The sequence below is a fragment of the Fopius arisanus genome, unplaced genomic scaffold, assembly GCF_000806365.1.
Source record: "Fopius arisanus strain USDA-PBARC FA_bdor unplaced genomic scaffold, ASM80636v1 scaffold00113, whole genome shotgun sequence".
In the NCBI taxonomy this organism is placed as follows: domain Eukaryota; kingdom Metazoa; phylum Arthropoda; class Insecta; order Hymenoptera; family Braconidae; genus Fopius; species Fopius arisanus.
Window position 1 is genome coordinate 274,312 of NW_011887852.1, and position 19,212 is coordinate 293,523.

A 19,212-nucleotide genomic window follows, 5' to 3' on the forward strand; every position below is an offset into this window, starting at 1 on the left:
ATTATATATTTTACTGGAGGAATATTAAAAACATTCTCTTGGGGAACATAAATAAACTTTTTTATTCAGTTATAGACGCCGGGTTATGGGCGTTTACAATTTTGGCGGCAGCGGCCGGTGTTTCAAGTGAAAACCGATTTAGTACTCAATATCAATATTTTCTGCGATCAAAAATAATGGAATAAATTATTAATTATTTTATTCATGACAGGAAGTGGTCCATTTTTTTATTCACTCAATTTTTTGATAAAAAAAAATTCTTTGGCATGCTTTTTTTTTATTATGAAAAAGGGAGAGTTTACAAGAAAATCATTGGCGATTGAAATTTTAAATAAATTCAGAGAATATCGAGAACGAAAGGGCCGGGGTCTTAGAATTGTTTTTCACCCCTGCCGAGGGCTCCGATTGGTCGGAATTTCCGCAGTGGATAAAAAATCTGAATCAGTCCTCGAAAAGACGAACGAGACGAACACGCGGTCAAGTCATCCCGAGCTCCAACTCGTGTTTTAAAATTCAATTGTCCAATTGTCCTCATCAACTCGGCGTCTGGTTGATAAGACAGCTGATAAGAGACACGCAGGCACTGGCCACTGCGGATTCAATTCTCATTCTCGATTTGGTGGAACGAGAGGTCGAGTTGAATTTCCAGGAATTTGACGTTGAAACCGGCTCTAGGAAGTGATCGGGTGGTGGTTGGCCTGACGTTTTGTGGATGGGAATTTTTTTTTCGGAAACTTCCGACTCTCTGGAGGTAAATCCCAGTGGTAATTGGAATTGGGGTAAATTGATTCTGATTGAGGGGAACACGACGAGAGGAAGACCTGATTGATGGTGAGATGACGTGCAGACAGAGGAGAGTCACCTTCACCCAGGAGGAGATGTTCCATAGACTCCAGGAGAGTGATAAACACTTGGATGTACCCAGGTTGAACGGGTACTCAATAAAGAGCAATGGACATGTCAAGGTTTGAATACTTTTTCTCGTGACGTTTTGTCGGAAATTTTGGGAAAACATGTCTTCCAGAATCCAGAGGATTGTTGGTTATCTCCGGAGTCACCGGAGACACGGAAAAATTTATTGGAACTTTTTTGTGGGCTATCGAATTTTCCGGGGATTCAGTTTTTTCACATTTTCGTGGAAGTCGAAGGGATCTCGAGGTATTGGCGGAAAACCGAGTGCTGTTATTAGTTTGGGGGATTTTTAGAGATAACAGACTTTCAAACGGATGACTTCACTCAGAATATCTCAGATATGGGATAATAGCGTGATAAGAACCTCCGGCTAGATCGCAGTAAACGATGACTCCATGTAGTTTTTGAGTCGTTGATTCTCGTTGGAAACTAGATAAACTTTTTTATACAAATATCTTTGGAGTTGTTAATATAATTTTCTCTATCTAATATTTGTTATTCACAGTCACGAATTTTAATGGATACAACGATTTTATTGAATTTGCGCAGATGAACGACTGCGGCAGGACGAAAAAACGAGAAGAATGCTCTCCAAAATGCAAAGAGTCCTTCGAAGAACCTTCACTCGTTACCACTGCCCTGACTCACCTCGGTTTTTATATTCTCATGTTCCTGGGAATCATCAATAAATTGTTGTTCACTCCCCAAGTGGCTAAAGAGCAGAACAGAAAGGTATTATTCTCACACAACAATTATTTGAAAACATCAGATGAAAATTCATAGTCTCCAAAGGAGGGGTAATAAAAAAATACCCCTAAGATTTTTTCATAAATAATTTTTACGATCTTCAAAAAACATCGAATAACCTGATCCACTAAACCTGTTCACTCCCGAGATATCGCTGTTCCCATAAAATCCATTTTGCATGTTATTTTTTTCAGGGCTATCCCCCCCTGTACGACGCCTTCGACACATTCTACCTGAGATACGTATACAGAAGAGTCAGGGACTGCTGGAACCGGCCTATATGTTCAGTACCCGGAGCGATGGTCACCCTGAAGGATAGAGTTACTCACGATTATGGGTGGACATTCCAGTAGGTATTATCGACTCCTCGAATTTATTTCTCCAAATGGACCTCTCGTTTCTCATACTTCAATCACTCGATACCCTTTTTTAGGTTCACTGGAACCGAGACGCCCTGCATTAATTTAGGATCGTACAATTATTTGGGATTTGCCGAGGCGACTGGACCGTGCGCTGACCAGAGCATTGAGGCTGTCAAAAAATATGGATTGTCCACCTGCAGCTCTCGCCTGGAGCTCGGGACAATGCCAATTCATTTGGAATTGGAACGGCTGACTGCGAGATTTCTCCGAGTAGAGGATGCCATTGTCTTCGGCATGGGATTTGCAACGAACGCGTTAAATCTGCCGTCTCTCGTGACCCCAGGGTGTCTCGTCTTGAGTGATGTAAAAAATCATGCGTCATTGATTCTAGGGTTGAGACTGTCAGGAGCTGTCACCAGAGTATTTCGTCACAACAGTAATTATCACCGAATCAAGGCTTGATTTATTATTATTCAATCATTCACTCAAAATTTATTCAATGAATGAATTACAAATTTAATTTATCGACCCCAATTGTCCAGAGTAATTGATAATTCATTCGTTCAATAAATGGAGATATTAATGAATGGAGGAATTAATAAATAATCAATTAGCGATTTATAAAATTGTGGGAATACTTTGTAGACCTTCAACATCTCGAGGAGTCCCTCAGAGAGGCTATAGTTCAGGGTCAGCCGACGACCGGGGCACCCTGGAGAAAAATAATAATCGTGGTGGAGGGAATTTATTCGATGGAGGGCTCAGTGGTGCAGCTCCCAGAGATAATCGCCCTGAAGAAGAAGTACAAGGCCTATCTGTATCTCGACGAGGCACACAGCACTGGAGCGATGGGAAAGCATGGCCGGGGGATCTGTGATTATTATGGGATCGATCCCAAGGAGGTGGACATCCTCATGGGGACCTTCACCAAGAGCTTTGGCTCTGCTGGAGGTTACATTGCCGGTTCCAGGGTAATTAAATTCATTTAATAAATTATTTTACTATCGGTTTGTCGTCATTTCACCAGCTGTTTTTATTTGCCAATAATTTTCCTCGACACCCAACGACTATAAATAAAACTTGACGTGTTAAAACTATTGATTGCAGGCCCTCATAAATCATTTGCGAGTGCATAGTCATGCCCACAGTTACGCAGTGTCAATGTCACCACCGATTGCTCAACAAATTATAACATCGATGACGATAATAATGGGTGAGGACGGCACTGACGCTGGGAAAATAAGAACAAAGCAGTTGGCGAGAAACACGCGGTACTTTCGACGTAAATTACATCAGATGGGGGTTATTATCCTGGGGCACGAGCACTCGCCAGTCATTCCGATGATGGTGTACCTCTATTCGAAGATTGGATTGGTTGTTCGAACCCTCACCGCTAATAAAATTGCCACTGTGGGGGTGGGATTCCCTGCTACACCACTGATGGCTGGAAGAATACGATTCTGCATATCTGCTGCTCACACCAAACAGCAACTCGATTATGTCCTGAAAAATATCGAGGAACTCGCTGATCTCATTGGACTTAAATATTCCAGGAAACCCAGGGACCCCAATCCCATCGAGTATTATTCCGATAGTGAATCGGAGTAGATTTATTACGACGAAAATCGATCATTGGAAGACAATTTTTACCGATTTATTAGGAAAAAATGGAATTTGGATTTTCTTGTTTTGAAATTATCGCGGGAAAGGGCGGGTTTGACGGAAAATGCCAGAGGAATTTTTTTTTGATCATGAATTTTTGTGGAAAAAATTCCAATGGCTTTTTTCACTTGTTCTGCCTCCCTTGGGATGAATCAGTTTTTTTTTTAAGATTCTTTGAATGATCTTTCACAGTGATGTTCAATATTACAACGAAAATCCGAAGTTTATTCATGGATAAATGCCTTAGGAAACAGCTGTGCTGATTTTTTCGCCAATTCAGGATCAATAGATCATCGATTCGACAGTGGAGTGCTAAAACTTAAAAATTAATTTTTTTGGAGGTCATTGAATTCCCTCAAAAAAATTCCCCTAACATTTTCCGGTAGCTCTTCAATGTATCGAGATAAATGCACTATTAGAAAAAATTCGGTTTTAATCTTCACTAGAGAACAATCGCTGATGCATTCACTGCCTCTTCATTTTTTAATTTAAATCACAAAAAATATCAGTATAAATAGACAATGAATTTCAATGATCATTTGAATAATTACGTTTTTTATGCATGCGAATTCAGGACAATGCTCACTCCAGAATAATACCGGAAGGGGCAATTATCGACAAGAAAAATCAATTATATCAATTTAGTAAATAAGTTAATTTTTTAAAGAATACATATCTCGAAGCACGAGAAAATATCATTCTACGTAATAAGAATCTAGGGATTAAGGAAAGATTATTTTATCATCAACAAATAATTTCTCCTCTAAATGAAAGACAATGGAACAAATTACATTTCATATACCTCACAGCATAATAGGGTAATCAACTTGACAAATAATGAGCACAAATGCAAAATATCCACTGGACAATGATCTTTTCTGTCTAAGAACTAGATCTGAATGAGAAATTATCCCTAGAGCATCAACGAGCTCATTAGTGTCTTCAGGTATTGAATATTCGACACAAATGCTGTAGTACAAAATAATCGAGATAAAATATTGTTGTGGCTTTTGGGGCATTAATAGATTTATCAGTGTCTCGTTATCTAATTGTAACTCAAGTATTACACGTCGAGCTTTCAACCGTGCTTTCTACTTCGTCAAATCCAAATATTATTTATAATAAAACCAGCGAGAGCCACTGAAAATCCCGGTAATTCATTACAATTCTCTTTTTTCAGTGGAAACAGCTGAAATTATCTTTGCTAAACTCAAAAAGCATTAATATCTCTCGTTCTTCTAATATCACAAATGTTTACAACAAATTCCGATTGGAAATATCTCCAGCTTTTCAAGGAATATATTACTATACAATTATTCTCGACAACTGCACAAAATAATTAGAAAATCTCCATTCCAATGATGTTCGTAAGTCAGTAATCGCATTTCCAATTTATTTTTGTAAAAATGAGTATGAAACAAAGATTTATAGTATTTCCATATGATTATTTATTGTAACTTGATCATGAGTGAATAAATATATCAGACAACAGTGAGATATTTTTATCATTTGGTTTTTAGTTGAGATAAAATTCCCTGGATTCTGGACATGATTATGGGATTAGCGCAGAGACAGCTGTCATATGGCGGTTCCAGGGAGACGACATCCTGGATTGTCAGGACGTCGTTGTCGTCGACAACTGGAATTCTGTTGTCCATTAATAATTTTTTCAGTTCTTCTTTTTTCAACTGGATATCAGCCTTTGACATTTCTGGTTTTTCCTGGAGGAAAAATTCCGGGAGGCTGTCTTCGCTATTCTCCAGAATCTCAATGGACTTTATGGAGCCCCCCATGAGGATTGTAGCTCCACAATTATCGGAGTTTTTAGGGTTAATTAATATTACGCTGAGAAATAAAAAAAAATACAATTTTCCTTTATTTTTACTTTTTTTTAGTAACCACAATTGGGTAATTATGGATAATTGCAGGGGTTTGTTAGTACAATTTGAACTGAATTGTTGATTCTAACCTCTCAGATACTGGATCCACGGTGTAAACGATTCCCTCGTAAATACTAGAGTCTTTACAAGTGATTTTCGCACGTTTATCGACGTAATTTTTGTACTTGACGGGATCATTCTTGTAAATCCTGTGAGAATACTTGGACTCATCTCCATTTGACATCTCCCCAGCAGTCCCGGTTATTTCGAACTATGATGACACCACCCACCAATGACCGCGCTCAAATCCCACCCGAAACATTCGAAAATACTAAAATTCCCCTTCACACAACCCGAAAAAGCGCAATATCTCGAAATCCGAAAGAGCCACTGAAATTTCCTCTGAACCTTTTTTGCAACTTTTCTTCTGCACTTCAAAAAAGGGTCCACAAAAATTTCTCCATCTCCAACAGCTCCCAAGATATTCCCCGAAAACGTGTGCGAAATGTGTGCGTTACACACTTTTGGTAAATTCATTCATTCCACGCGAAAAAAATTAAATACAAAAAAAAGCTATGAAATACAAAATATATGACACCACGTACGGGAGATAATTAGTCTACATTTTCTTCTTAGCTATTTTCATGAAGAAAATCATATCTGAAAAATAACAGTAATATTTAGAGGATGATAATTCCATTGAGTTTTGTCTCTGAATTATTATTTACGGAATTATAATTAATTTATTCACTCACTGAAGAATACGATCATGACGAAAGCAATCATCAGCCAGAGCCAGCACCTCCACGTGGACTTGGTGTGCTCCTCGAGTCTCAACGACTCCTTATTCAATTTATAAGCATTCGTTTCAGTTAATTTATCAGATTTATCGAGAGAACTGATATCACTCTTGATGATAGCACTGGCAGTGAGGGCGTGCTCCTTCATATTCTTCGTCATCATGAGCATGTTCTCCGCTATTTTCTCCTGCATATTCCTATTGTACTTGAGGATTGCATCGAGATCCTCGTCCTGACTCGGCTGATTAGCCAATCTCTGTCGCAGCCCCTCCTGTCCCATTCCTTGAGGAAAAAAACTGTAACTCAGTAAGGAATATGCAATGTGGGAGTGAGAATAAATTTTTCCTCGGCAATTACCTCCATCGGAATTAAATAACTCAGCTCTCACGTCTCTGTTGTATTTTGCTGTTGTTTTCTGGTGAATTTGCGTCGTGATACTGGGACTGGCCGTTTCGGAGAGTAAATTCGAGGTTTTTGGCAACATCTGCGCTGCCACGACTCTCTCGATGGGGCCAGGGATCTTCGCAGTCTCTACGATACCTTTCAGGAAATCTATTCGTTTGATGTATTTAGACATTGTGTCTCTGGGAGGTTTACTAGAAGATTAAGAATATTTTTTACGGCATTTTTGGCTGAAAATTCAATCAATCAAATTGACAGGTTAAAGAAAAATCGAATAATTTCACTTCAGCTCGTCAATGAATTTTTTAATTGATAATCTATGAAGAATTATGCATCTCGTACTCAGCCTGAATTTGCAGCCTCTTCAGGAGTTCGTCCAGTGCCAGGATATACTGAAAAAAAATCAATTCCCCGTAAAAATTCCTCCCAGTAATCACGCAAAGTTGTATTTCACCTTCTCCAGCTTCCAGTATCTCTGAGAATCCTCCTTAGCCATAAGTTCGCACCTCCCCAACAATCTCCTGGTGTTGATTTCCACCCTGGACATCACCCTGATCTCTCCCTGCGCCATATTCCCAGGATATCTCCCCGATAAAAAAACACCAGGGGACTTTTTTGTAGCCCCGAAGAAGCCCTCCAAAAAAAGTGCCAAAGTTTTCCCTCAAATGATTAAGTCCCGAGATAATCGGGCCCAATGTTTCAAGGAGAAATAAATAATGAACAGATGGAGAGGAAATGGGTTTCAGAATCTGCAAGTGTCATCCGCCTCTCATCATCACAATCTCCAATTACCCCTTCCGCGAGATTCAAACCTAGGTATTACCTCAAAATAAATTTCTACAGATTCCCTCTAGTACACGTGTTTCCAATGACGTCACTCGCAACTTAGTCACTGTTGCGAACCCACGGTGTCACGATCATTTCTATTGTCACCCCCTCCGCCACCCCCTGGTTTCCAAAAGATTACCAGATTCGCAATTGGTTGTAATAATCCCCCAGGACCAATGGAATAACTCGTTTCTCCTCTCTCCCCCAACGACTCAGCGTTCCGGCGCGCAGTACGACATCCGCCATCTTGTTATTATTTTCGAAAAATCATTTGTAGGTTGGATTTTTTTTTAGCGGGGTGAAGCCCTCACTGCTCGGCGTTAAAAATATTTATCCAAGTTGAAACAAATCATCGACATTTTACGGATAAATAATCGATTGACTCTGGATACTCTGGATTATTTTTTTCATGTAATCGTTTGGAGACGATCGACTGTTGAAAACTCAAACGAGATTTTCCAGATTTACAAATCGCTGCACCTGGTGCACCGATGATTTGTTTACGGGGACTCGATTAACGGTGGGACGAGGACTATTGTTTACTGGGACGTTTGTTATTATCGGGTATGTAGTGCATGGGGTTCAGTACTTTTAAGCTTTTTGGGGATTTCTCCTGGTGGAGGTTATGGTGGTGGTTATTAATTGGATTCATTTTTTTTTCAGTGGTATTGTGAGACGTTCAGGTTTTCGAGGGTTTCACATTTTTTTATTGACTCTTGTGGGAGAGGATTTTCTCATTTTTGCCTTTCTCTCTTTGTTTAATTAATTTCAACTTCATATGTGTGTTTTACACACGCACTGATTTTTTTTTGATTGATTTGATTTATTTTTTAGAGAGTTCCAGGGTGACGATGAGATTTCATCATTATTCTCCAATTTTTTGACCTCAAAATTCAAATTCCGGTTAAAATCTCTGCCCCATGATCTCCACGAATTTCACAAGATATTAATTTTTTTCAAGGCTTTTATCCTTGTAAATAAATAATACAACTCGATGGCAAATGGTGGGTTATTTTTATATATTTATATGTATCAAAAATTCAGATCTACAAATGCCGATTTTCCACCGCGTCCGGGGTTAATCCTATTTTTCAATTCAATAATTACATCGATCAAAAATTACGTTTCCAAACGCAATCGAAATTTCTTGATTTGTCTCTCAGTTCACACTGATTTTTCATTCAATTCCACTCATCAATCAGATTTAATCCCTAGGTATTAATTAACCGCTTATTGACATCCCCTGAACGTCTCAGATAACGATTCCCCTACCCTCCACCAAAATCATCCCCAAATTGCCCCTCATAAATTAATTAATGTCAACCCAAATTATTCTCCATAGCATCCTCAAATTTTCAAAAGAAAAGAAAAATTCTTCACCCCAATTAGCACCTCAAAAATCAATTAATGAATTACCTTGACGTAGCCGTAATTTTGCCTCCAAATTCAAACAAAATAAAATTTTCAAGACACTTTTTCCATGCCCATGTGTGCGACAATGTGCACATGTGTATGTAAAAGTCTGTGAGAGCGAAGAGGGCGGTAAGGAGGGTGGAAGAGGGGGGGATAAAGCGTATGTAACTGAAAGGGAGAGAGACGTTTGCATTGCCGTCCGCGCGGGAATCGTTGGCTTTTGTGTTAAGTTGCTATTTTATTATTATTTCACTCGTTTACCATTAATTGAAGATTTTCCGGTGAGTTTTGTGCAGTGGGGGGGATGGGGGGTGGTGTGAATGCGAGAAATTTTGGATTTTTTTTTGGGGGGCGAGGGCTAGAGGAACGGTTGAGATTTTTCGGGGAGGTTAGGCTCTTTGTCGGTACCTGGGGGATGAATTGAGGGTTTTATTCGGGGGTTGGAAAGGGGGCCGAAATTTTTTGGGTTTCTACGATGGTTTTTCAACGGTTCTGAACGATTTTATGTCGTTTTCTGGTGCTTTTTTTGAGGACCCGATTTTTTTGGGGGTGATTTTGATCCTTTGACCGGGGTGGAGGGGATTTTGGAGGGCTGCGAGGTGGAGGTTAGGTTTTGGGAGTGCTGGACACATGCCGGAGGAATCTGGAGAGGTGGTGGGAATTTTAGGGGGTTTTGCGGGTTCGAGGATTTTTTTTTTGGGGGAGGGAAGGGGCTTTTTGGATGTTTTTGGAGGAGGTTTGAGTGGGGACTGATTTGTTCGTCCTGTTTTTTGGTGTGGATTGATTAATTGCGCAGTTTTGAGTATCTGTTGGATGGCTGGAGCAGAGTGAGAGTGTGAGACGTGATTTGGAGTGTTATTTTTTCCACTTTGGTGGGAATTCTGGGGTGAGTCTCATATTTTTTTTGTCATTGCACTCGTGCAGATTAAAATCAACGAGTGAGATACGATGGCGACGATGGCTGAACAGGCGTCGAAACTTCTGGATTTCAATCAGAAGCTGGACATAACACTTTTGGACAGCATTGTGGGGTGCATGTACACGGGAATGGGTGAGCAGCAGAGGGTGGCACAGGAGGTGCTCACCACTCTCAAGGAACATCCGGATGCCTGGACTCGAGTCGATACTATTTTAGAATATTCTCAGGTGAATTCAGGCATCTCTCTTACATTCATCGAATTTTATTCCATAATTTTTCGAGGGATATCTCAGTAACAAAGGGAGATAGCGAGATTGCTCCGGTGACCTTTCTTGTGGAGGCTAGGGAGAGCTACAAAAAAGTCCCCAGGATCAGTCAGCTATCTCCTCGAGATTCAGAGATATCCCTTGGAAACGTGAGTTTTTGCAACTATTTATTTATTTTAGAATCAACAAACAAAATATTATGCACTACAAATACTGGAACAAGTGATAAAGACGAGGTGGAAAGTTCTCCCTAGGAATCAATGTGAGGGAATTAAAAAATACATCGTAGGCCTCATTATCAAGACCAGTAGTGATCCAGAAACGATGGAGAATTCCAAGGTTTATCTGAATAAATTGAACATGATTTTAGTACAGGTACGTGTGTATTTGTCGATTTAACGAGGGTCCAGACGATAGTTGCGAATTTATAATTTTTTAAATACCAATCAGGTATTAAAACGAGAATGGCCGAAGAATTGGGAGTCATTCATCGGCGACATCGTGGGGGCGAGTAAAACCAACGAGAGCCTTTGTCAGAATAACATGGCCATCCTGAAGCTCCTCTCGGAGGAGGTCTTCGATTTCTCCAGTGGGGATATGACACAGACCAAGGCCAAGCACCTCAAGGACACAATGTGCAGTGAATTCTCCCAGATATTTCAATTATGTCAATTTGTCATGGACAATTCACCAAATGTACCACTCGTCGCTGTCACCCTAGAGACATTACTCAGGTTTTTAAATTGGATACCACTGGGGTATATTTTTGAGACGGAGTTAATTACAACGTTAATATTCAAGTTCCTGAACGTGCCGATATTCAGGAACGTAACCCTGAAGTGTTTAACTGAAATAGCAGCAGTGACAGTGACGAATTACGACGACATGCTTGTCCTACTATTCGCGAATACGATGCAGCAACTGGAGCAGATGCTCCCACACGACACAAATATACGTGATTCATACGCATTTGGCCAGGACGAAGAGCAGAATTTCATTCAAAATCTGGCAATGTTTCTGTGTACTTACCTGAAAGAGCACGGCATGCTGGTGGAGAAGAAGATGATCGACACCCTCCTCAAGGCCCTCCATTACCTCGTTCTCATCTCAGAGGTTGAGGACGTAGAGATCTTCAAGATTTGTCTTGAATTTTGGAACGGTTTGGCATCAGATCTGTACAGGGAGCATCCGTTCATGTCATCCTCATCTCCCCTCTTCATGGCGAGAAACAACATAACGCTCCCACCAAGACGATCAGTCTACTGCCAAGTCCTCACAAAAATTCGATACATCATGATCTCGAGAATGGCAAAGCCAGAGGAGGTGCTCGTTGTTGAGAATGAGAATGGTGAGGTTGTGAGGGAATTTATGAAGGACACTGACTCGATCAATCTCTACAAGAACATGAGGGAGACACTCGTCTATCTGACCCATCTGGATTACGCCGACACCGAGAAAGTGATGACAGAGAAATTGCAGAATCAGGTGAATGGATCGGAATGGTCCTGGAAAAATCTCAACACTCTGTGCTGGGCGATAGGTTCAATATCAGGTGCAATGCACGAGGAGGACGAGAAGCGTTTCCTGGTGACAGTGATAAAGGAGCTGTTGGGTCTGTGCGAGCAGAAAAAGGGTAAAGACAATAAAGCGATAATAGCCTCAAACATAATGTACGTTGTGGGTCAGTATCCCAGGTTCCTTCGCGCCCACTGGAAATTCCTGAAGACAGTTGTCAACAAACTCTTTGAATTCATGCACGAGACACACGACGGTGTCCAGGACATGGCGTGCGATACATTTATCAAAATTGCCATCAAGTGCAGACGCCACTTTGTACAGACCCAAGTGGGTGAATCAGTTCCATTCATCGAGGAAATTCTATCAACAATCAGCAGCATAATTTGTGATCTGCAGACACAGCAGGTGCACACGTTTTACGAGGCAGTTGGATACATGATAAGTGCCCAGGTCGACGATTTAACCCAGAAAGACAGAATTGAGCGTTACATGTTGCTGCCAAATCGTGTTTGGGACGATATTATCAGTCAGGCATCGAAGAATGTTGATGTATTGAAGGATCAGGAGGCTGTTAAACAGCTTGCTAGCATTCTCAAGACGAATATTAGCGCATGCAAAGCCCTGGGACATCCCTATGTTATGCAGTTAGGTAGAATATATTTAGACATGTTGAACGTATACAAAGTTATGAGTGAGAACATTAGTGCTGCTATTGCTTTGAATGGTGAGATTGTTATGAATCAGCCATTGATAAAGAGCATGAGGGTGGTGAAGAAGGAGACACTGAAGCTCATATCCGACTGGGTCAGCAGATCCAGTGATCATCAAATGGTACTTGAGAATTTTATACCACCACTTCTCGATGCTGTACTGCTGGATTATCAGAAGACAAATGTACCGTGTGCCAGGGAGCCTGAGGTACTCAGTGCTATGGCAACAATTGTCAATAAACTAGAGGGACACATCACCAGTGAAGTACCCAAGATATTTGATGCGGTCTTTGAGTGCACACTCGAGATGATCAATAAGGACTTTGAGGAGTTCCCTGATTACAGGACTAATTTTTTTCTACTACTCCAGGCTGTCAATGTCCACTGTTTTCCAGCCTTTCTCTCTATTCCACCAGCCCAATTCAAACTTGTTCTTGATTCTATAATCTGGGCATTTAAACACACTATGAGAAATGTTGCTGATACTGGTCTACAGATACTTTATCAATTGCTCCAGAATATTGAGCAGCATGAGCAAGCTGCGCAGAGCTTTTATCAGACGTACTTCACCGATATTCTTCAGCATATATTCAGTGTTGTTACGGATACATCTCACGCTGCTGGCATCACAATGCACGCCACTATTCTTGCGTACATGTTCACTCTTGTTGAGCTTGGGAGGATTCTTGTTCCACTCGGCCCAGCACCTGACAACAGAATTTATGTACAAGAGTTTATTGCTAGACTACTCAAGGCTGCATTCCCACATCTCACTGATAATCAGATTAAAATCACGGTTCAGGGGCTTTTCAATCTCGATCAGGATATTCCGGCGTTCAAGGAGCATCTCAGGGACTTCCTCGTACAGATTAGGGTGAGTTGAATGAATTATTTTGAGGTGTTTAGATTTATCATTCGATTGAAATTTTTCTTAATGAATGTGAATGGAATAATAATTTTATTCCAGGAGTATACTGGTGAGGATGACTCTGATCTCTACCTGGACGAACGAGAGACAACACTTCGACTCGCCCAGGAAGAGAAGAGAAGACAACAAATGGCTGTACCAGGAATTATCAATCCCCACGAAATGCCTGAGGAGATGCAGGACTGAATCATTCACACATCCCCTTGTACCTCAATTCGTCATCCCCCTCCCAGTTTCCCCTTACCCCATTTGATAATTTCATGGAGATCACCAGGATAAAAAAGAAAACAATGGGAGGATAACGTTGAGAGACTTTTCTCGTTTTGCAATCGTCCTGTTCCCTCGGGTTCACCAGGTAGTGATTTACTAATTTGGAAATTCCAAATTACTGAATTTGTTGAGAATGTGAAATAGTTATCTTCATTGTCCCCAGGAGGTAAGCACGAACTGAAAATGTTTTCCCCTCGGCTTGTCGATTATTTTCTTTCATATTTTTTCACTGGTTTTTTTTTCCCCTCGATTTTGTTTTTTACTGATTAAAAAGAACTGCTTTTGATTTGGAGAGTAATGCTGTTGTGAGTGGGTGAATATAATGATTATTGTGAGTCGTGATGACTATATTTCTGTGAGAAAATTAGTCTGTGTGGATATGAGATATGGATTCGAGGGAATAACGGTCTACTGCCAGAACGAGAGTAATTTTTTTTTTTCGTTGTTGAAGTGGAGAATTAATTAGAAATAGTGTGAGGCAGAATTTTTGTACTTTGTAAGATTGGTAGAGATGGAGGTGAATAATTATTGTAATGATTGTCCCAGTAATGAGATTGAGGAGATCAAGTTGATTTTTCCTTTGGAAGATTAAATGGTTTTTCTCATTGCACGATATCATTGACTTCAGTCATTTTATTATCTCGGGGTTGGGGTGATTTTTTCAATCGAGAATAAAATTACACGGGAATGTCCTTTTCCTGTTCCACACTCATTGCGTTCATCTCCATCGATTAATTAAATTTCCCTTCAATGAATTAAAAAGAAAACATTCGAGCTTGCCTCTTTCAACGAAAACCCCAAATGTGTAAATTATTCCCTACGCATTTATAAACTAGACGTCATTTTCCCTTCATTTTATTTCATTAAATGGATGATTAAATTTTAACCACGTATTTCGTATATTTTAGTGCCTAAACTGGAGTAACATTTTTTTTTTGTCAATTTAATAGAAAATTCTTCACAGTTCGATACAAAAACCCATGGTGAAGTGGAAAAAAAATAACAATACGACTGATAAAATCCAGTTAGTATTATTTTTTAGGAGGCATTGGTGTTAATTAGGGGCGAGTGAACATCTGTGTGGATTGAGGAACGCTCTGAGTATTCTTTACCTTGAGGATGAACCATCGAGTAGATTTTTTAAGATTAGAAGGGGTAAAACTTGAGGAATGAATAGTTGATGGGGCAAAACTGTGACGATCGTGTGAAATCAGTTAGTGTTTTGATGGGACTATACATATATTAATTAATCATTAGTATGTCAATGTCATGAGAGAACGAGTGAGTGAGTACGAGTTTTGATGCAAAAGTTCTATCAGTTTATCCATTATAACGAGAAATGAGTAAGAAGTATGTAAAGAGTTTAATATTACTTACGAATAAAAATAAAGAATTCATATTGTGGGAGTTTATTTTTTCATTTCATCTGAATTTGTCATGTCCAGGAAAAAAATTCCATGAAACTGAATAATAATATTTCAATATAAACAAATAAATATTGCACAATAAATAAATTCTTTAATTGAAGAAAGACGATGGAGGGGAAATGAGTGGAAAAAATTGAGGCGTATAAATAAAAATTGTTTTCGTAAAGAAATGATGAAAATTCGCTGGAGGAAATTCCTTACGATAATCAGAGGACTGATAAGGAATTTTGAGTCAGTCTTGAGTCATGATGGCAACAGAAACAGGAAAGACGTCTGCAAAGTCTCAGCCTCCAAAACCTGTGAGGAGACCAGGTATGTCTAAAAAAAATTCGACATTTGCCTCATTTTCAATGCACAATTTGATTGACTAATAATTAATCGGTGGGTGGTGTACCATAACTGTGTAATTACCGTCTGAACCAGTGAATTAATTCCTAACCTCGTTTGCGGTCTACATGTCGATAACATTTACTTGTATTTGTTGTCCTCAGGGAAAGTCAAAGTTGTGAGAGCACTGTACAATTACTCGGCTCAACATGTAAGCTCATTAATTGATTATTCATTGGGGATCGTTAATTGAGGATTGGATTGATCCACAGGCTGACGAGTTGTCGTTTGAGGAAGGTCAGTTGCTGTATGTCCATGATCTTGACACAGATCCAAACTGGTGGAAGGCCAAGTGTGGAGAAAAAGAGGGACTCATACCCTCTAATTATGGTGAATACAACATTAATTAATTGTTATTGCGTAATGGCACTGGACTTACAGAGAATGCCATTGAAGATATTCGACGAAATATATTCATTTTTTTTAATAGTTGAGGAGCAGATGGAACAGGTGGAATTACCCCTCCACGAGGCAGCGAGGCGAGGAAATATTTTATTTCTCATCGAGTGTTTGAGACAGGGAGTGTCTCCATCAGGTCTGGATTCAGCAGGTAACACTCCTCTCTACTGGGCTGCACGTGCAGGACATCTAGACTGTGTGAGACATCTCCTCAGTCTCCCCAACACTGGAATCAATGCTCAAGTAGATGCTCCTCATTAATAATTAGTCATTAATAATATTAATGAAGCACTAGAAATTTAATTGGTCAATAATTAAATCTCCAGAATAAAATGGGAGATTCTCCCCTACACGTGGCATCAGTCCACAGTCACCTGGAAGTAGTGAATCTTCTTCTGGACTCTGGAGCCAATCCCACCCTGAGAAATAACGAGAATCTCCTCGCCGAGGAGTTGACAGCAGACGTTGCGATAATAAATTCAATCCAGATGAGCCAGCGAAACAGTGAGAGAGATTATGGATACAGTGCTGATGATTATAACGACGACAGTGACTGATTATTTAAAAGAATCTCGTATTTATTATCCGAATTACAATCAATCCACCAGTATCTGGTGATTAATCAGGGGTTGTGTGACTCGTTGATGATTTTCCAGAATAAATAATGTATTTTTAAGATTTCGTGGGATTGAATTATTGGATTTGCCTGCTGAACCAACGATTGAAGTCCAGACGCAGCAGCAACTGCGCCAGGTGTTTCCCACTGGGTTGGGCTCGAACTTTATTCAGAGTCTGGATCAGAACGTTCATTAAACTCGATAAAGTCTCCGTGAGCATTTTGAGTTCGTCTTTTTCGGTGCTGAGAAGGCTGGTGACCTCCCACATCGACGCCTGGAGGATAAAGTCGTCACAGAGCCGAAGGAGAAGACGGAGAAGACCATTTACCTGGGGTCAGATTAATTTTATGAGTTCCTGGAGGGAATAATTCCCCTGGAGAATTAAATTAAATTAAATTAAACGACCTAGGGGGAAATTCACAAGACGGTTTTCAATTTTTTGTAAATAATGAAATTTTTTTCACGCACTGGATTATTGTGCTCCTCTGTGTTCCCCAGGAGGAACGTCTGAGACATTATATTCGCCAGGAACACGGAGTGCGCCTTCTGAACATCCTCGAAATTCTCAGTATTCTTTATGCAGCTCTCCATCACCGTGTACTGGCTCTCCAGTACATCCACCTGGAGATAATACTGAAGATTATCCAGAATAAATATCAAGTTATTTCGAAATTGAAGGACTCCAATGTCGATGTTCCGAGTGCGTGTGTGCTCTGTCCAGAGATTCCACAGATTAATCTGTGTTTTTTTCACTCTCAAAAGAAACCTGAAGATTGTGTTGTAATTGTTCAAGGCCTTCGGGCTGAAGAGCAGCTGAAGGGGCCAAGCTACTCGATATTGCAGGACAATCATACCCCACCCCAATTTATCTGCAAAAATAAAAAAAATTTCAATCATTAAAAAAATGAATAATTAAAAAAAATGAATTTCTCACCGATAGGATCCTCTCTATCTTTTTGACTGCTCTGCCCACTCCCCTGTGTTCCCTCTGCCTGAGATTTTGTCGATGGCAGGACGAAGTTAAAACTCTCCACTGCACTCTCGTCATTCAGCATGACTCGTCTCATCGTCATTTGGAAGGCCAAATTGACATCCCTCGATGTGTGACTCGTTGGGGGTTTATTGAGGATATGAGACGTGAGTTTAATGAAATCAAGGAAGAGATCTCCTCGGCCTATCAGATAAAAATCCTTGATGAGCTTGATCTGCTGGAGTAATTGGGCATCATCGACTGCCACCTGCCACAAAAGCCTCGTGACACTCTTCTTCAATTCGTCAATCGTGTTCTCGAATTCAATAACATTGAACACTGGCTTCATCTGAAGGCTCTGGAGTTTACCGAAGTACTCGTGCTCTTTCTCACCCCAGACTGGATTTTTCGTTATCTCTGTCTTCATTTTGTAGTCTAGATGATTAAAAAGAGGGAAAAACAGGAATAAGAACAAATTCGACAAATTAATCTCAATAATTACAACCTTTATCCTGCCTGGGATCATTTCCAAAGATGATGATTGTCTGTCCAATGCTGAGAATTTTATTTCCAAGGGATGCAGTGATGTACGAAGGCAGCATCTCCACAGCTATATCATAATTCCACATGTCATCGAATTTCTTTGCCCTCTGGGCAGATGTGCTCTTGGTATCAGCCAAGAGGAAGCTGTCGTGGGTGTTTTTCGTACGCCTGACAAAGAACTCCTGGTGGACGTCCTCGAGCTGTCCATACAGCAGCCAGCTGGTGAGTTGTTTGTAAAAAACGGCATGAACACAGTGGAGAATCTTCTGGAGGGCAGCCCTCACCTCCGGGATGCCAGTGTGCATGTGCTCGTGGATGCACTGGAGGAGACAAGTGCCGTGGGTCCTCTGGCTCCTGATCTGCCTGATCATGGCATTGAAAAGGGCAAATAGACACTCGAAGTTCTCCACCCTCGAGAGAATCGTCGTGGCCGGCGTGTGGGCATTCTGGAGAATTGATCTCTCCAAATCAACTATTTCGTTGCGAAATGGCTCCAGGGCGTTCTCAAGACCGTCGCAGAAGGCCTGGAGGTAGAGACCCTCGGGCAGGGGCTCCACGTCGTTGGCATTTTCCAGGTCCTTCGTTGAGGAGTACCTTTTTATGAAGGTCTTTATACTCTTGTAGTGCGACGAGATGTGCAGGATCTTTTTTATCAGGCCACGTTCACCAGGGTGGAAGTACTTGTCCAGGAGCACTGACTACGGCATTCAGAGGAGATTAAAAAAAGTGGAAAAAATTTTTTTGAGGGACATTTCAAGCTACAATTTTATTGTCTTGATATTTTCTCGGCAAATTCGTCATTTCAGAGATGAATCGATTTGGAAAATTGGAAAAAATCAGTGTTTGTTAAATGTTATTGATTTTTTTGGCGGTAAAAATCATAATTGAAAGGTTTCAATTATCAGTTCTTCAATGGAGTTTATGGAGCGATGCTAGAGGGATTTTGAAGGTGTTTTTTGGGCTGCATAGGAGTTGACATTTTTAGAATGCGACGTAGGAGTGAATTTTCACTCACATCAGTCTCGACGATCTTCTCCAGACTGGTAGAGCATCCCCAGAGGGACAATAGCAGTTCGTGGAGCATTTTCCAGAGGTTGCCTAGCCTCTGGGGTGTAGAGAAGATGATTCAGATCCCTCACAACTTCAACATTCCATTTTTGATTGAAGACTAGAAATATTCAATGAGTTATTGAGTTATTCACTTGGTCATCTGCAGTTAAAAATCCTTGTGGATGAAATTTAGCTCGAACAA

General features: G+C 40.4%; 6 protein-coding genes across 11 annotated transcripts; 3 read left to right on the forward strand and 3 right to left on the reverse strand.

The window, feature by feature from the left end:
* The first annotated feature begins 417 nt into the window (after positions 1–417).
* On the forward strand, positions 418–3,889 carry lace (serine palmitoyltransferase long chain base subunit). Its single transcript, XM_011313253.1, has 6 exons — positions 418–965; positions 1,462–1,644; positions 1,854–2,008; positions 2,093–2,457; positions 2,667–2,992; positions 3,129–3,889. The coding sequence occupies exons 1-6, from the start codon at positions 837–839 to the stop codon at positions 3,627–3,629; spliced, it is 1,659 nt and encodes a 552-aa protein (XP_011311555.1). The 5' UTR covers positions 418–836; the 3' UTR covers positions 3,630–3,889.
* A 106-nt stretch (positions 3,890–3,995) lies between these two features.
* On the reverse strand, positions 3,996–6,143 carry LOC105271608 (gem-associated protein 6). The gene is made up of 2 exons (XM_011313262.1): positions 5,653–6,143; positions 3,996–5,528 (listed from the first exon to the last, which is right to left on the reverse strand). Exons 1-2 carry the CDS (start codon positions 5,805–5,807, stop codon positions 5,189–5,191), a joined length of 495 nt encoding a protein of 164 aa, XP_011311564.1. The 5' UTR covers positions 5,808–6,143; the 3' UTR covers positions 3,996–5,188.
* On the reverse strand, positions 6,139–7,767 carry Use1 (Vesicle transport protein Use1). Of its 3 annotated transcripts, none has more exons than XM_011313260.1 (6): positions 7,589–7,767; positions 7,220–7,514; positions 7,108–7,157; positions 6,721–6,959; positions 6,319–6,645; positions 6,139–6,223 (listed from the first exon to the last, which is right to left on the reverse strand). In XM_011313260.1, exons 2-6 carry the CDS (start codon positions 7,334–7,336, stop codon positions 6,183–6,185), a joined length of 774 nt encoding a protein of 257 aa, XP_011311562.1. In that variant the 5' UTR covers positions 7,337–7,514; positions 7,589–7,767; the 3' UTR covers positions 6,139–6,182. The 3 variants fall into 3 exon arrangements, with proteins under 3 accessions (XP_011311562.1, XP_011311563.1, XP_011311560.1); XM_011313261.1 differs by having other exon boundaries at positions 7,578–7,767; XM_011313258.1 differs by having other exon boundaries at positions 7,220–7,767.
* A 108-nt stretch (positions 7,768–7,875) lies between these two features.
* On the forward strand, positions 7,876–15,016 carry emb (exportin-1 emb). 4 transcript variants are annotated; one of them, XM_011313254.1, is made up of 5 exons: positions 7,876–8,157; positions 9,931–10,152; positions 10,372–10,566; positions 10,642–13,293; positions 13,387–15,016. In XM_011313254.1, the coding sequence occupies exons 2-5, from the start codon at positions 9,955–9,957 to the stop codon at positions 13,531–13,533; spliced, it is 3,192 nt and encodes a 1,063-aa protein (XP_011311556.1). In that variant the 5' UTR covers positions 7,876–8,157; positions 9,931–9,954; the 3' UTR covers positions 13,534–15,016. The 4 variants fall into 4 exon arrangements, with proteins under 4 accessions (XP_011311556.1, XP_011311558.1, XP_011311557.1 ...); XM_011313256.1 differs by lacking the exon at positions 7,876–8,157 and adding an exon at positions 9,156–9,230 and having other exon boundaries at positions 13,387–14,374; XM_011313255.1 differs by lacking the exon at positions 7,876–8,157 and adding an exon at positions 9,202–9,287 and having other exon boundaries at positions 13,387–14,374.
* A 129-nt stretch (positions 15,017–15,145) lies between these two features.
* Positions 15,146–16,508, forward strand: LOC105271610 (osteoclast-stimulating factor 1). Its single transcript, XM_011313265.1, has 5 exons — positions 15,146–15,356; positions 15,536–15,582; positions 15,644–15,761; positions 15,862–16,073; positions 16,157–16,508. The coding sequence occupies exons 1-5, from the start codon at positions 15,290–15,292 to the stop codon at positions 16,385–16,387; spliced, it is 675 nt and encodes a 224-aa protein (XP_011311567.1). The 5' UTR covers positions 15,146–15,289; the 3' UTR covers positions 16,388–16,508.
* On the reverse strand, positions 16,501–19,206 carry LOC105271609 (gamma-tubulin complex component 4). Its single transcript, XM_011313263.1, has 5 exons — positions 18,976–19,206; positions 17,923–18,658; positions 17,382–17,852; positions 16,916–17,316; positions 16,501–16,775 (listed from the first exon to the last, which is right to left on the reverse strand). The coding sequence occupies exons 1-5, from the start codon at positions 19,042–19,044 to the stop codon at positions 16,524–16,526; spliced, it is 1,929 nt and encodes a 642-aa protein (XP_011311565.1). The 5' UTR covers positions 19,045–19,206; the 3' UTR covers positions 16,501–16,523.
* Positions 19,207–19,212: the final 6 nt, after the last annotated feature.

Coding starts and splice junctions, on each gene's coding strand:
- lace (XM_011313253.1), top strand. CDS start 837: ATGACGTGCAGACAGAGGAGAGTCACCTTCACCCAGGAGGAGATGTTC. Junction 1,645..1,853: donor CTAAAGAGCAGAACAGAAAG/GTATTATTCTCA, acceptor TATTTTTTTCAG/GGCTATCCCCCCCTGTACGA. Junction 2,993..3,128: donor GTTACATTGCCGGTTCCAGG/GTAATTAAATTC, acceptor TATTGATTGCAG/GCCCTCATAAATCATTTGCG.
- LOC105271608 (XM_011313262.1), bottom strand. CDS start 5,807: ATGTCAAATGGAGATGAGTCCAAGTATTCTCACAGGATTTACAAGAAT. Junction 5,529..5,652: donor GTGGATCCAGTATCTGAGAG/GTTAGAATCAAC, acceptor TTTATTTCTCAG/CGTAATATTAATTAACCCTA.
- Use1 (XM_011313260.1), bottom strand. CDS start 7,336: ATGGCGCAGGGAGAGATCAGGGTGATGTCCAGGGTGGAAATCAACACC. Junction 7,158..7,219: donor GATACTGGAAGCTGGAGAAG/GTGAAATACAAC, acceptor ATTTTTTTTCAG/TATATCCTGGCACTGGACGA. Junction 6,224..6,318: donor CGTCATGATCGTATTCTTCA/GTGAGTGAATAA, acceptor GTTATTTTTCAG/ATATGATTTTCTTCATGAAA.
- emb (XM_011313254.1), top strand. CDS start 9,955: ATGGCGACGATGGCTGAACAGGCGTCGAAACTTCTGGATTTCAATCAG. Junction 10,567..10,641: donor TGAACATGATTTTAGTACAG/GTACGTGTGTAT, acceptor AATACCAATCAG/GTATTAAAACGAGAATGGCC. Junction 13,294..13,386: donor ACTTCCTCGTACAGATTAGG/GTGAGTTGAATG, acceptor ATTTTATTCCAG/GAGTATACTGGTGAGGATGA.
- LOC105271610 (XM_011313265.1), top strand. CDS start 15,290: ATGATGGCAACAGAAACAGGAAAGACGTCTGCAAAGTCTCAGCCTCCA. Junction 15,583..15,643: donor ACAATTACTCGGCTCAACAT/GTAAGCTCATTA, acceptor ATTGATCCACAG/GCTGACGAGTTGTCGTTTGA. Junction 16,074..16,156: donor ACACTGGAATCAATGCTCAA/GTAGATGCTCCT, acceptor TTAAATCTCCAG/AATAAAATGGGAGATTCTCC.
- LOC105271609 (XM_011313263.1), bottom strand. CDS start 19,044: ATGCTCCACGAACTGCTATTGTCCCTCTGGGGATGCTCTACCAGTCTG. Junction 17,317..17,381: donor AGATAGAGAGGATCCTATCG/GTGAGAAATTCA, acceptor TTATTTTTGCAG/ATAAATTGGGGTGGGGTATG. Junction 16,776..16,915: donor CAGAGGAGCACAATAATCCA/GTGCGTGAAAAA, acceptor ATCTGACCCCAG/GTAAATGGTCTTCTCCGTCT.